Source organism: Cupressus sempervirens, chromosome 10, assembly GCF_028749045.1.
Source record: "Cupressus sempervirens isolate cs-2001-9-10 chromosome 10, ASM2874904v1, whole genome shotgun sequence".
NCBI lineage: Eukaryota > Viridiplantae > Streptophyta > Pinopsida > Cupressales > Cupressaceae > Cupressus > Cupressus sempervirens.
The window spans coordinates 557,017,052-557,031,700 of NC_143127.1; the positions used below are offsets into that span (position 1 = coordinate 557,017,052).

Consider the following 14,649-nt stretch of genomic DNA (forward strand, 5'->3'; position numbering starts at 1 on the left):
GTACAAATACTTGGGCATCGATTTTCATAACAAACTCAACTGGGATACTTGTAGATCGAAAAGAATCCAAGGGGGCTGGAAGGCGTTATACTCTTTACAAAACAAGTGCAGGAACGCAGAATTATGGGATTGGACGACCATGAAAACTCTGTTTGGTTTGCTGGTCACTCCGGTTATTCTATACGGATGTGAAGTGTGGGGCGGTAGTATGTCCAAACAGAAATGGCGGCAAGTAGAAAGAATTCAAAAACACTTTATCACATGCAATCTTAAAGTCAAGACCACAGTTTCGTATGAAATCCTTTTGGCGGAGGTGGGTTCCTTTCCATTAGAAGCCGTCGCATTGACCCGAATGCTAAGCTATTTAAAGAAAACCCAAGGTCTAGAAACACATCGTTGGCCCAAGTTGGTAATAGAGGAAAAATTTGTGAGGCGGAAAAGCACATGGATGAAACAAAATGACAAATGGATGCAAAAATGGGATATCAACATCCAAGCTTGCCCGGATAACATTAAAGAAATAAAAAAGTTTGTCAATGAAAAATTTCGCAATATTCTGTGGACAAGACACATAGGGAGGAAAAAATCTTATTACATTAAAGAATTTAATCCCACTTCTAGTCATGATGAAAAGGCCTATATAAGGGCACCTATTAACTGGAAAGCAAAAATGTTGATGGCACAAATTAGAACTAGTTCACATCAGCTGCGATGTGAAACTGGTAGATGGCAAGTTCCAAAGGAAGAGTGGGCAGACAGAACATGTTTATTTTGCAATATGGGAACAGTGGAGACAGAGCAACACTTTGTCATGGAATGCTTGGCTTACAACGACATCAGATCTGATTATACAAAAATTCTGCAGAACAAAGACTTCAACTATTTATTTGAGGAAGATCAAGTGAAGAGAACAGCGGAGTTGATTATCAAAATTCAGAGCAGAAGAGACAAGTTAACCAAAACTTTGCAACTGACTAGTTTGGCTCCTGACTCGGGAGGGCGATTGCATGGGTCCCATAGACTACTTTAGTCTCGTGGACGTCATTAAAATCTATCATATCATATCATATCAAAGAAAGATGACACTCAACAAATCTGTGTCTTCGTCAACCGAAAAAACCAAAAAAATCATCCAATCCAAAAATATATAGCGGCACGATCCATCTCATTTGCAGAGACATTGTTTAATCCGCCACACACAGCTTCCAACAGCTTCCAACTTATCCCGTTTGACGCTTCCGTGCTCGACCTCCAATCCGTACATCACGATAGGGGTTCTGCACAGCTCTTTTCGAAAAGATTGCCGGATAGAAGCTCGCGCCCACCGTGGAGATTTGTGGCAAGGATTATTAAAACATAGCGTAGTTTCGGAAATCAAATTTTGTTTTCTATAGTAGTTCATCTCGTTCAGACCACAATGAAGTACTGAACGACCTCTCAAAGAGGTTACAAGCTAACTGCATGCTGAGTGATAGAGGCAGGGTAAAAGCTTAATTGATATGTCATGGCAAAACTCTTTCCTCAGCCTCAGGCAATTCTCCGCAACGAGGCGCGCTTCCTCCTTTCTGCTCCCTCGGCAGGTGTTATTCACATTTTTCGACATTTCTATTTCTTTTTAACATTGCAACAAAACATGTTTGTCATTCAATACAAATGCTTTGTTTAAATAGTCAATCCGTTTTGCTCATTAAAAATCGCAAGTTGGAGGAGTAATAGATAAAATTACCCTGTCCCTATGTTTTTTTCAAGGTCACTCAGAAGGATAAGTCAACTTGGCATTGGTTTATTGAAAAGAGGTTAGGCGGAGCCGGTTTCGAATCCTTTGATTTGGGATACCTATCGGATGCTCAGGGTTATTTGATGGAATTCGTTTTCAAACCGTATGTCCATGGAATAATAAACTAAGTTTGTAAATAAACAGGTCTTTGTAGATCTTACAGATCAATCTGGCCTAATTGACTTTGAAAGTGATCTTATTTTAGTGGCGTACTTTGTTGGAAATGAAACAATTAAAAACGAAAGAAGATGCTTGATTTTGAGACGAGGGCGATCGGGGCTAAAATGTTAGCCCTTACTTACTAGGATTCATGAGCTCAGGGACAGGCTGTTGAGATTTTCCAATTAGTGTTTATTTGCACTGGTCACCGAAAGTTGGGTGATCCCACTGACCCCAGATTTTATCCAATTACGAAAATTTATCACAGTTCTGCAAATGTCAAATGATGATTTTCTCACATGCTTGAATCCCAGGCTGAAGATTTGACCTATCTAAGTGGGTCTCGCTCACAACTATAATTGAAGCTTAATAAAGTGACAAAGCTTGATCGGGAAGGGGTCCGTATTTTTATTGTGATTGGTAATGAATTCAATTCATATCTAGGTGATAAACAAAAACCATCTGCACATGGTTTGAACCCATGGTAAATTGCTGGGGATCGACATCCTTAGGGATACTGCACAGTAGCAATGGGTAGACTAGAAAAACTAGGTTGGAAAAAATGGAAACTAGGAAAATGTGTAATTGCTGATGTGCCAAGCAGAAAAGAGGAATCTGCTACATTGATTACAAGTAACTACTTCATGGTCACAGCAGTGTACCCATGTCTATTTACGCACAACTTTGATTTAATTTTCCAGGAAAATAAGCAGACTCAGTTCTTGCCACTTGGTCATATTGTTGCCGAGTTTTCTTTAAAGCTAATTTTGCTAATTTTTTTTTTAGTGTTAAGTTCTTTTTGAATGCTATTTGCCTAATTTTGCCTCATGTAATCAAAATAAACACAATGAATCATATAAATTGACAAATACTATTATGTTAATGATTTGTGTACTATAACCATGATGTTGGCTTATTTAATAGATACTTTTTTTGCCCACTCTTATATCTATTTTATGGATTTTCATGGAGTAATATTTCCAGGTAGAGTCAAAGCCTAAAGGTACTTTATTAGGGCTACCAAGTGAGATATGAAATTCACTTATATGACTAGCCTTGTGTAAACCCCAAGGGGATTGCTTTTCCATTTACCTCTTTTTTCAATAAAGTTGATAACCATACCCACTTCAGAGTTTAAACACGTGCTTTGCTCTATGGAGTTCACATATCGTTGCCTTCACACTTGCATAAATATACTTCACTGGATCTGAGCTCCACAATTGCACAGGCACACATACAATGGGATGCTAGATTTAACCACCTGTGAACCAAACGTACAGGCTATATGGGCAAGGCTGAGCCTAATGTCCTAGCCTTTCTATTGGCACAAAGTTGTCAGAAAACGTAATAAAAGTGAAACTACAGTTCAAATCCTTCTCCTTAGCCATTGTTGTATTTTAACTATCCTCCTCTTTGAGCATGGGATCAATTAGTTTCCCTCTTTCCTGTTGAAGTGCATGTAAGATTTCTCTGAAGAAATCCTTAAAAATCGTCTTTGCTTCTGCAACTAGGAGCTCTTGGCTATTCTTCATCATGTATATTTCTTCTTCGATAAACTTATGAGGTTTGGGCATCCTCCAAATCTTACCCTTGAGAATCTCATTACATTGTGCTTCGACAAACTTCTAGAGATTAGGGATTTTTCTGTAGCAGCTCGCCTGACCTATAAAAAAGCACTGGCTCCTTTCTTTCCTATGTCTCTTGCAGCCTCTTTATGGATCTTTTTCTTATTTCCCAAATTAAATATTCATGCAGCTTCTCGCTTGATTTTTTTTTAATTTCCTAAAATGTTTTCATGCTGAACAAGATTGACATCCATATCATTCTCCTGTAATCGATTCTTTTACGAGACAAATGATTTTTTGTAGGATGGGCTAGAATAGAGGTTCAAAGTAGCTCATATTTTGATTAAACTACAAAAGTTCTGGGCCTAGCCTTTCCATTGCTTCCTATTTGGAATACATTTTCTTTTGGTACTCATTGCTAAACTCTGAGATTTGTGCATCCTTTCTCTACTCCCTTGCAACTGCATTCCTCGATCACTGCTGCTTTCATCTGTTCTGTTGCATTGATTCTTGTAAAGATGGGAATTCTGTCTGCCTCTTGCCTCTCCTGAAATTCCTAACATAGGCACGAACCTTGTCATTGGCTTCTGAGGGTTTGACCAGCATCTGATCTTTCTCATCTTGCCCAGGATCTGATTGTTGAATTCTCTTCTCATCAATATCTAGGGAACATTAAAGGTTGAACAGAGCGAGGCTATATTTTTCTAAGAAGCGCCATTGTCCTTATGGTATGTTTTCTCCCTTGCTTTTCCTCTGTAACACAATAATATACAAGCTTTGTTCTACAATGTTGATAAACAACTTGCTACTGGACTTTCAATTCAATATGTTGTGCTCAAAGGTGGTCTTTAAAGCAGACATACCTCTAGAAACTGGTCCTCTTCTCTCAGATTTCTAAAAGAGAGCTCTTTGAACAAGAGATCCCTCAAAACCCACATTTTTTCTCATAGCCAATCCTTGAGGTTAATGGAATTATGAAAATCTTCCAAGGTTTCTCATCATCTAGGTGCTTTTAGCGAAATCTAGTAGTTCCATTTAGATCCAGCCTCATTATAGATTCTTTAAACTAGTCTTGCACATGGAGCTATGTTAACCATTTCACAGCTTAACCTTGCCTCTAAAAATATAAGGCACAGTCTTGTTATCTCCTTAAAGATCTTCCTAGGGGCCTGCCACAAGGAAAGGCAATACATTGGAATTGATTCGAGAGACGATTTAGTCAGGTTTAAGCAACTTGCTTGCACTTCCCTTCTAAGCTTGTATATTTCTTTTGTTTCAATCAACTAAGCTTGACTACATGCTGTCCTTCCCTATGCCTGGGATCCTAAGGTATGGTCTGGGAGTTGACCTATCTTGCATCCTGAGAATTGGTCAGGCGATTTGGTCTTTTGATCTCAACATTAAAGGAAACCATAGTTTTCCTAATCAATTAACCCAAGGCAGATGCATGCGATTCTTTTCACAATTTTTCTGAGGATTGACACTTCACCTCATCCGCATCAATTAGGTCTTCAAAATACCTAACCACTTTGTCATCTTTATCTTCATTATTGTGGATGATTTCCCCTCAAGGATTCTCACATTCATGGATTTTGGCGCCTTCTCATAATGATTGTTTGATGGAAGAACCTAGTAGTCCTGACTCCTTGTCCCTCTTATAGATCTCTTCCAACATTCCCAAAGATTCTTCTTCTTTCGCTTTTGACCCTAATCTAGAATGTGGTGTTGGATGGTCATGCACTATCCTTGCTTTATTTTCAATTTTTTTCGTTGCAAGGTTTTAGATATTTCCTCTTTAATCGACTTTTTGTTTTCCTTGGAGAATTTTCCTTGCACAGCGCACACCTTTGATTCTTGATCTCCAATTGTTTGCTGTCATCATTTAATCACCAAGTCATCAAATTTTGAATGTTATAGCAACATCTTACTAAATTGGAAAACAGTGTTACTGGGCATCAGGTGATCTGCAAGGATTTGGAAAAGGCTAAGAACACCCAGTAAGATGAATCCAAAAGTGATCACCAAGAAAAGCCTTTGAGTTTTCCCTACAAAAAGAAATCACCTATTTTTGACAGTTGCAGTTATGAAACTTCCCCTACATGTGGAAACCTTTGGCTAAGGATTACTAGGAGGTGTTTTTTCGCAATTGGTGTAAACAAAAATTTAAAACAAAGAGCTGCCTCTTTGACTTCCAATTCTGTTTGAGGAATCTTCTAGTGCACAGGGAAGGTTCTTGAGTAGCTAGAAATAAGGGTTAAGTGTATGGTTTACATCATTGGAGGCTTGAGTAATTTTTGTGTCGATCAAAGGAGTTCATGCAGCCATGTCTTGAGCTTGACAATGAATGTAGAAGCAACTTTAGTTGCATCAGTTTTGTTTAAGTGTTCTTGAGCACGTAATATTTAGGTAGACAAGCAATTGCTGCTATCAAGTTGGGTTTTCCCCTTAGGGAGCTTCAAGGTTAACCTTTCCAAGGTTTTAAGTTGACTTCTTTTCTTTTCCAGCATTGTTTCTCTTTGTTTTTGGCAATGTATACTCCTCTGATCTGTCAGTTGTATAAGCAAGTTAAACAGTATTTTAATTTGTGTTCTAGTCAACTCTACATAGGATATCGAGACTTTAACCATAAAAGCCCCCGTGGGATATTTACTCCAGATTTTCCAAACATTCCACAGAAATTTAAACGAACATTTTTGCATGTAAATGATTTCTTCAAAACCAACAGATTACATTGAGAAATCATGCAATATGTTACATCCCAATTTTTGACCTAATTTAAAATATAGCTGGTGAGGTTCACATGAAGTCAATTAGTAGTTTAATTTGTTATAATCTTGCAAAATGGTAAGATGGGTAGTTGCTATAATTTCAAGTAAAGATAACAAGCTAGTTGATCATTTATTATGAATTCATGGAATTGAGAAGATGGTTAACCGTTATGATTAAAATATATAATTTAATTACGAAGAATTTCCTTGCAGAAAACACGTCGAAAGGGTGGAAGCATTGTCAGAAAAGAATTAGGCATAGGAGCATCACCATCACTGGACAGACGGGTTGAGAACCTAGTGATTTGAAACAGGATACATTTGTGGGACCCGCATGAGCTATTTAAATAAATAATTTGAGAAACATAAATAATTGAGTTAAAATATAAAACGTACCTTAAAGGATTTAATATGATCTTTCACCTTATTATTATAATAGATATATTTATATACGTGCATATAAATATAAAAATAATATGGCACCATTCTATTATAATAATTTAATAAAGTGATGTTACCCTGTTAATATATTTACATGTACATAAATAAATATAAGATTATAATAATATTCAAAATATAATAACATTTGAATTATAATCTTCCAGCTCTATTCTTTCCATTTAAATATCTTCCATTTAAATTTCTTGCTTTTAACCGATTAACACCTGGCATGAAAATCAATTTAATATTTAGCCATTCGAATTGTATTATAATCTTTCCAACTTCTCTTCCAACCTTTTTATTTTCTTTTCCCTCTCTTTTTCCAATTGATTTAATACTTGGAATTCGAATGGGCGAATAATCTTTTTGTAACCGATGGGAGCCAAGAAATCACGACTTGTTCCTTTATATGGAAGTCAAGAGAAGTGTCAGACACATTACCTCCATAGTTCCGGATTCCTTCTGCAGTTTTATTTCCAGATTTCTTTAGCCGACTTCATAGCAACATACAGTGATTTACCCTTGCAAATATCGATTAATAACTTGAAGAAACAAAGCGATATCTATTCCTTGCCGTGCGAGTAATTTCGGCTGAGATTCACGGTTGAGAGCACTAAAGGTATCGTCTCAAGCAGCTAAAGAGATTGAATAGAGTTCAATATCATCAAAACATTTTCGAATCATTGACAGGTCATGGGATTACCATTCCATTATGTTTATTTATTTCTATAGCAGCCGGCTAGGCTCAGGATTATCTTTCTTACCCATGATTATTTTATAGGCTTGCTGAATAATCCATGATATGATTAATGAATCTTCTTACTTCATAGTTTCCTGATTCATCATAAAAGAGTCAAATAGTATCTCTTATGGGAGAGTTTTCCAATGCAATAAACCTGAAATAAAAAGTACAATAACATTGAATTTCATAGCAGCAATTCTCAGCATTTATCATGATGATATCTTGTTTGAATTTATAGATTGACCTTCTTTAAATTTAACCTTGTTCATGGCAAGTGAAAGTTAAGTAACCATGGTATGGATCCATAAATTATTATGCCAATGGATATTAGAATCAATTCTGGAATCTTTAAAGAACATAATCATGTAATCATAGATTGTGAAATGCTGGATGCATGTAATCTTCTTGTATAATTGACAAAGCTGATTGCTCTGAGATCCGAACACCTAAGATTCACCGGTTGTATGGCCATGGAAAAGGGTGAAGAGGTGAGATGGAGTTTGTAATGACTTAGAAAATGAAAGTTAGATATGATACATTAATCTAAAATAATATCATTTAATAGCTCATGCATGGTCATGTTATTGTAATCTCCTGCTGTCAAGTCGAGTGGTATAGATACCAGGATTGCTTGGTAGATGACAAATGTTCCAAGTCCAATTCCAGGTAGGGAGGGCCTTTCTCATTAGAGATTGTGTGGAGAATAAAGTTATGGTTCGAGGTTGGGTGGTTAAGCCCCTGACAATTTTTCACCTCTCCTCAAGTTGTCAGACATACAACAGATGAAGATAAGCTATGCATTCAATTGTTTTCGGAAACAGGTAGTTTTACTTTTATGAAGTATATCCAAGAAGAGGGTAAGATCAATTGAGATTTCTCATCATTACAATTATTTTACATTTAGATGCGAGAGAAAGATTTATCTAATGGATTGTTATATCAATCTTTCAATTATATGAATAATAAATATGAGCATATCTTCTAATCTTATGTTATTGCCACAGTTAAGCAATTGGAAGGAAAAGAAATGATACAGTGGTATCTGAAGCCCTAATTGAATCAGTGGTATCTAAAGCACTAAGTGATACAATGGTATCTGAAGCCCTAAATAGTACAGTGGTATCTGAAATCCTAAGTGATATAGTGGTATCAAGAGCCCTAAATGATCCAGTGGTAATCGATGCCCTAATTGATACAGTGTAAAGATTTGAAATTATATCTTGAACATTTGAAATTATATCTCATAAGCTAGTATAAGCCATTGTCAAACATTTGAAATTATATCTCGAGATTTATGTTGGAAATCTATTTTTGGTTGGAGTGTATGGATTCTTCATGTACAAGGCAACCTCCTTGTCTGATGGGAGCAAGCTTCCGTTGAAAACACGTCATGGGTGGCTTGTCTCTTTCAATTCTTGGAGCTTTGCTAGACACTGTGCTTAAATTGGCATTGGGAGATTAATGCTTTGTAGCGAGTAATGATCACAGAGGTGTTGACTATAGTCTTAGACCTGGCAAGGACCATCAGTTACAACTGCCCAAGATGGTATCTACGCTGCCTATGCTCAGAAAATGACAAACTCAAATGGTTGTGTTCATTTCAATTGTCGCCTATATTTCCTAATCACTATTGGCTGCCGTTTAAGCATTATATATGTATTCCTATTCTTCCAGCAACATTGGTTCATTTTTGATTTTCATTTGCTATCTCTATCCTGGAAATAGATCAATCTTATAACTGTCGAGTTTTTTTTATCCTTTATCGGTTACATTTATATCCCATCGGTTATTCAGTACTTGGAATTGTAAAGATTTTTTTTTTATCACTATGAGTTGTATATAGAAGTTATGAGTATAGGCACGAGCAGAAAGATGGTATCTCGTTCATCTTTCCTCAAAATGTTTTGTTTAAGGCATTGGAAGTAAATGCACTTGATGGTCATCGATTATCTTTCAACGGCTCCTCTTTCTTCCTCGTTTGAATAAGCCAGAAGGCAAAAATAAGAACTACGACTGAAGGATCATTTGTTGGGCAAGTGAATTCTTGTTGTGTTTTGTTGAAATCGTTATTGAGATCGAGATTTTGCATGCCTCTTCCTGCCATGGATATGGTGCTCAAAGACTGAATCCTCAATCAATCCATTTAATAGCCAGTATATTCATCTTCGCAATGTCTGTTCACATTAATAAAAGATGATGGAAAAGTGCGGTTATGGGAAGGATGGAATATTCAAATCCTCTGACTTCCATTGGCACTTCTGAATTACGAGCATGCAAACTTAGTCTCTTTCATGTTTAGGACTTCAACAAATTATGCTCACAAAATAGCATTGATTGATTATAATTCTGGGGAGAAACTCTCTCTCAAAGATTTCTAGGACAGAGTGCACTAGGTGGGTAGTGGATTATACCAACTTGGTATCAAGAAGGGAGATGTGGTTCTCATATTTGCCCCAAATTCCATTAATTATCCCTTGTGCAATTGTAATGAGTTCAGTGGGAGTTTATAGTGAACACATAAGACTACCGTGGTGTCATGTAAGGATGCAAGATTGGCCTATGAAAAGATCAAGTTCCTTTTGTTGGATATGAAGCATAAGAATGTTTTATTGTAGACTTGAATTCTTATTCATTCAAACATCAAAGATAAGTCTTCGATTTACTTGAATTTTGATCATGAATTTTATGTTACTAGAAATAGTATGCCTTTGATATTGATATATATGTTAGATTTATCTCTCTTGGTTGCAGGATGCAACAAGATAAGGATTATAGCCCCAGAGGGAGATGTTGAGCTTTAGATGGAAATTTGAGGTTAAGAGGGAGGCTTCATAATTAAGAGGGAGTGTTTATGGAATCCCTATAATTCTCATATATGCTTGTAATGCTTGTGGTATTTGTAAAATTTGAGACTGAAATGGAACTAAGTCTTGATTTTGTTATGCCTATTTCTATTCTCATGTGAATAAGTACGATTGTAAGAATCAGCTATGACAACTCTTTTATGTTGGGAGTGATCATCATGTAGAGAGAATCCACGATGACATCACGTGGAGAGAATCTATGATGGGAGTTGGATGTCATATTGAGTAATTCCATGACAGTTCACGTGGAGAGAATCCGTGATTAAAGGCTTAGTTGGGATTCTTACAAATCTATCATGTTGAGTGATTCCATAAGTAAATTGTGCTCTTAGTGTCATAAGAGAATCTGGTTGTATTTCTTGCAAGATTTTCATGTAGAGTGATTCCGTGTAATTTTATAGGATCTATGTGAGTAGATTTAATAATTGACGTTTTGGTTGCAGCGTTGTCTGATTGCTTAGCTAAAGATTTCTCTCTCGCTAAGAGGGAGCGTTGGAGTCTGTAGCTGTGATAGAAATCTTTATCTCTAGACATTAATTCCGTTATAGTCATCTTTAGCTGAAAAGGTCGTTGATGATAATTGTCATAGTTTAAAAACTTGGTATTGACAATATCTTGGCCTACCCAAATTTTTTTGAAAAACTCAGAATTGGCAAAAACTTGACCGAAAAATTCGGCAATAAATCAACACTTTTATCGAACATTTGAAAATATAAAATTTCTTAAAATATTCTTAAAAATGCATACACACCAAATTTTTAGAATATATAATAATTTGAAAATTATAATAAAATATTATTAAATATTAAGTAGTAATACAATATTACAATTAATATTAGAAAATTATTTGCTGTTTACTCATATCCTTATCAAATTTATATTAGTATAATTTATAAATTATAATAACCAGTTTATATAAAATTAAAATTAAAATTTGTTCATCCCTAGTATATCTTCTTCGATCCTTCGTGCCGAAGACCAATACCAATCCGCGAGAGGAAATGGCCTAGTTTGCGGCTGCTGAGTAGAGTTGAGTCTTGACCATATACCTAAAACTCGTCTTTATGCGATGATGTGCACACTGCATTCTAAACCAATTTTTTTGTCATTTTGTGTTGACCGACCATTTTAATTGTTGGCTTTTGTGGTTACTCGCGATTTTAATAAAAAAACACGCCGCTATTTATTGGAAATACCATTGTTGATTTTTTCGGCGTTTAAATCTTTTTTCCTGTTGACTTGCGATAACTCGCGATTTTGGCATTATTTCGCCTTTATTTTAAACTATGATAATTGTAATATTAAAAATGAAGACGTGTCATTTAGCATGTGCTAATGCATGGAAATTTAAAGAGTTGTATTTGTGATAAGGAGTCATATTGTTGGGAATTTCAAGAGACCTTTAGTTGTAAAGTGAAGAGTCTCTCTCTGTTATATGTATCACATCTAGCGAATGACGTTGTACACTTGAACATTTTTATGATGAATAAAATGATATTTTGTTGTGTGGTTGGGTTTTTCCCTTCATTCTAAAAGGGTTTTTCCAAAGTATTTCTGGTGTTGATTTTATCTGTTTCGGTTAGTCCTTGTTGCTGTTTATCACTGATTACTGGGTTCATATCTAACATAAAGCAAGGCAAAAGTTGTAGACGGTTCTTGAAGGATGCATATTGACTATTGGAACTTGAATAAAATCATCATTAAGAATAAATATTTTCTTCCAAGGAGAGATTACTTGTTGGACACAATACAACATGCATAGTTTTCCACAAAGTTAGATCTCCGATAGAATTATTTCCGAATATGGAAGAAGAAGATATGGAAGACCAATTTCAAAACAAGGCAGGGTCTCAACAAATAGTTAGTTCTCTTTGGATTTGATATGCATCCACATTTTTCATGAGTAATTGTATATTTGGATGATATGCAAAGAACATCACATCCATATCAAGCGAGTCTTGCAAGTCTCAAAACAAGAAGAACTTGTGAAGTTATGTGAAAGAGTGAGTTTGGACGAGAGTCATTGACATACTTAGGATATGTATTTGAAGGGGAGGAGTTGAACATAGATCCTTCTAACATGGAAACTATTGTGATTTGGCCCACACCCAAGAGTACCATAGAGATAAGGGGCTTTGTAGGGAAAGCACAATACATGAGAAAGTATGTAGATGAAGTGGGATGTTTATAAAATATGTAGATGAAGTGAATGTTGATATAATATGTAGATGAATTTTAGTTTGGAGTAGTGCATAATATGTCTAGATGAAGTGGATGTTGATATAAATCCTTTTGATTTCTTTGATATAGTTTCGAGTAGACCTTGCTAATATGTTAGGGGCACAAATTGTATGAGAAGGGATAACATTAGATGGTCAAGGATGGAATTAAATACACCATATAAGGACACCAAAGAAAGACAAAAGTTGCTATAGTAATTTCCAATCACATTGCTAGATTCATTCGAGAAATTAAGTAATTTTGTCAGCAAGAGGATGAATTGAGTATTTCTATAATGACTAAAATTTAAAATGCTTGGATGAAGTTTTGTCATCTTTTCAAGAAGTGTTCCATGAATCCAAGGCATTGCTAACAACGAGAAGGAAACTAGAGCATGAGATTCAACTCCCTCTTGAATCTCATCTACCGAACATTGACTTGTATCAACAATGACTTCTAGAGAGGAAGAAGGTCAATAAGTAATTTCAAGATCGATTGAAGCAAGGGGACAATTTACTCTAGTACTACCATGTGCTTGCCTATTGTGATGGTATGCAAGAAAGATTGTTCTTTGAGAATTTGTGATTGCTATTGGGCCTTGAATAAAATCATCATTAAGAATAGATATCTTCTTACAAGGATAGATGATTTGTTGGACCGATTGCATCATGCATAATAATTCACAAAGTTAGATCCCAACAGATACTATTACCAAATCCTTAAGAAGAAGACGCTTGGAAGACCAATTTTAAAACAAAGTAGGGTCTCTATGAATAGTTAGTTCTTCTATTTGAATTTGTCACACATCCACAATTTTCATGAGGCTAGTGAATGGTGTGCTGAAGAATTTCATAGATTCATGTTTAATTGTATATTTAGATGATTTCCTAATTTAATACGAATGTCACATCAATATCAAGTGAGCCTTGCAAGTCTCAAAAGAAAAACAGTGCGTAAAGTTATATGAAAAAATGAGTTTGGAAAATTAGTCATTGGGGTACTACAAATGCTTGTAAGCAGAGAGTCAATTCTGCAAACCCAAATATATGTAAATGTGGGGAATTGAATGAAACTACTAAGCCTACTTTGATATATAGCCCTGGCATGATTTGTTGTTTGATGTGACTTTGGTTCCTCAAACTCCTCATTGCAAACATAAGAAAATCATCATTGACTGGGGGTGTAATAGGCTACTCTCCCATGGACAATGACAGTTCCTCTTTTTTTCTCCTTAGTATTGATATATTTTAAGGCTTCAACTTGATAAATTATCTAGTGTCAAAAACAACAGAAAAATTGGTAGCTTTATGAAAGACACAATATTAGTGACTTGTTCGATACAATTTTTTAAAAATTTAATCTTCAAAGATGACTACACTCCACACAAGGTAAAATCAACAGTTATTTAAATTGCTACTGAGAATGTTAATCTTATTACAACCAAAGACTCCAGTTTATACTTAGCAACCAAGAATACCTGTTCAAAGATAGTTGAGTTGTTGACAATACCTCCAAGATCTTTTATGCATTCAGTCCTTATCAAAATTTCCAGAAAGAGCAACGGTCTATGACAGTGTTGTTTCTTTGTAATCCCTGCTAGTCGTTTAAGCACCATCAGTGATTAATCGACTGGAGGATGAGTTCTCATTTACCATTTTTTCAAGTGTATTAGAGCACTGTATCCATAGTTTCTCCATCTCTCTTACTTTCAATATATCATCCTGAGCATATCTTCCAATGCTGAAGATAGGAATGCATAACAGGACTCTGTGTCTGTAGGGGTCAAGCCTATCTACCAACATGCAAATTACTCAACATAGTCTAGATTCTTCTTCCCCTTATGAAATCAATCCCTTCCCTGCTATATTCTGCTATTTTGCAACTCCACTGTCTTCTTGCCTGCTTCCTTCCCCCATGTAGACCCATTTTCGTCTTCATATATATATATATATATATATATATATATATATATATATATATATATATATATATATATATATATATATATATATATATATATATATATATATATATATATACACTATGTCACAAGGTTCGGCGGATTTCATGAATGAAATTCGAAATCTTGCGAATTTTTAAAAACCCCAAAAAA

General features: G+C 35.4%; 1 protein-coding gene across 2 annotated transcripts in view; it reads left to right on the plus strand.

The window, feature by feature from the left end:
• The first annotated feature begins 1,083 nt into the window (after positions 1–1,083).
• The window catches only part of LOC149535106 (uncharacterized), a 73,308-nt gene continuing 59,742 nt past the window's right edge, over positions 1,084–14,649 (plus strand). Inside the window, exon 1 of one of the 2 annotated variants that reach the window (XM_089804732.1) lies at positions 1,084–1,580. In XM_089804732.1, coding sequence (XP_089660858.1) covers positions 1,500–1,580 — 81 coding nt within the window. In that variant the 5' untranslated portion in view covers positions 1,084–1,499. The remainder of the gene's footprint in view (positions 1,581–14,649) is intronic. The other variant, XM_089804731.1, reaches the window with a different exon arrangement.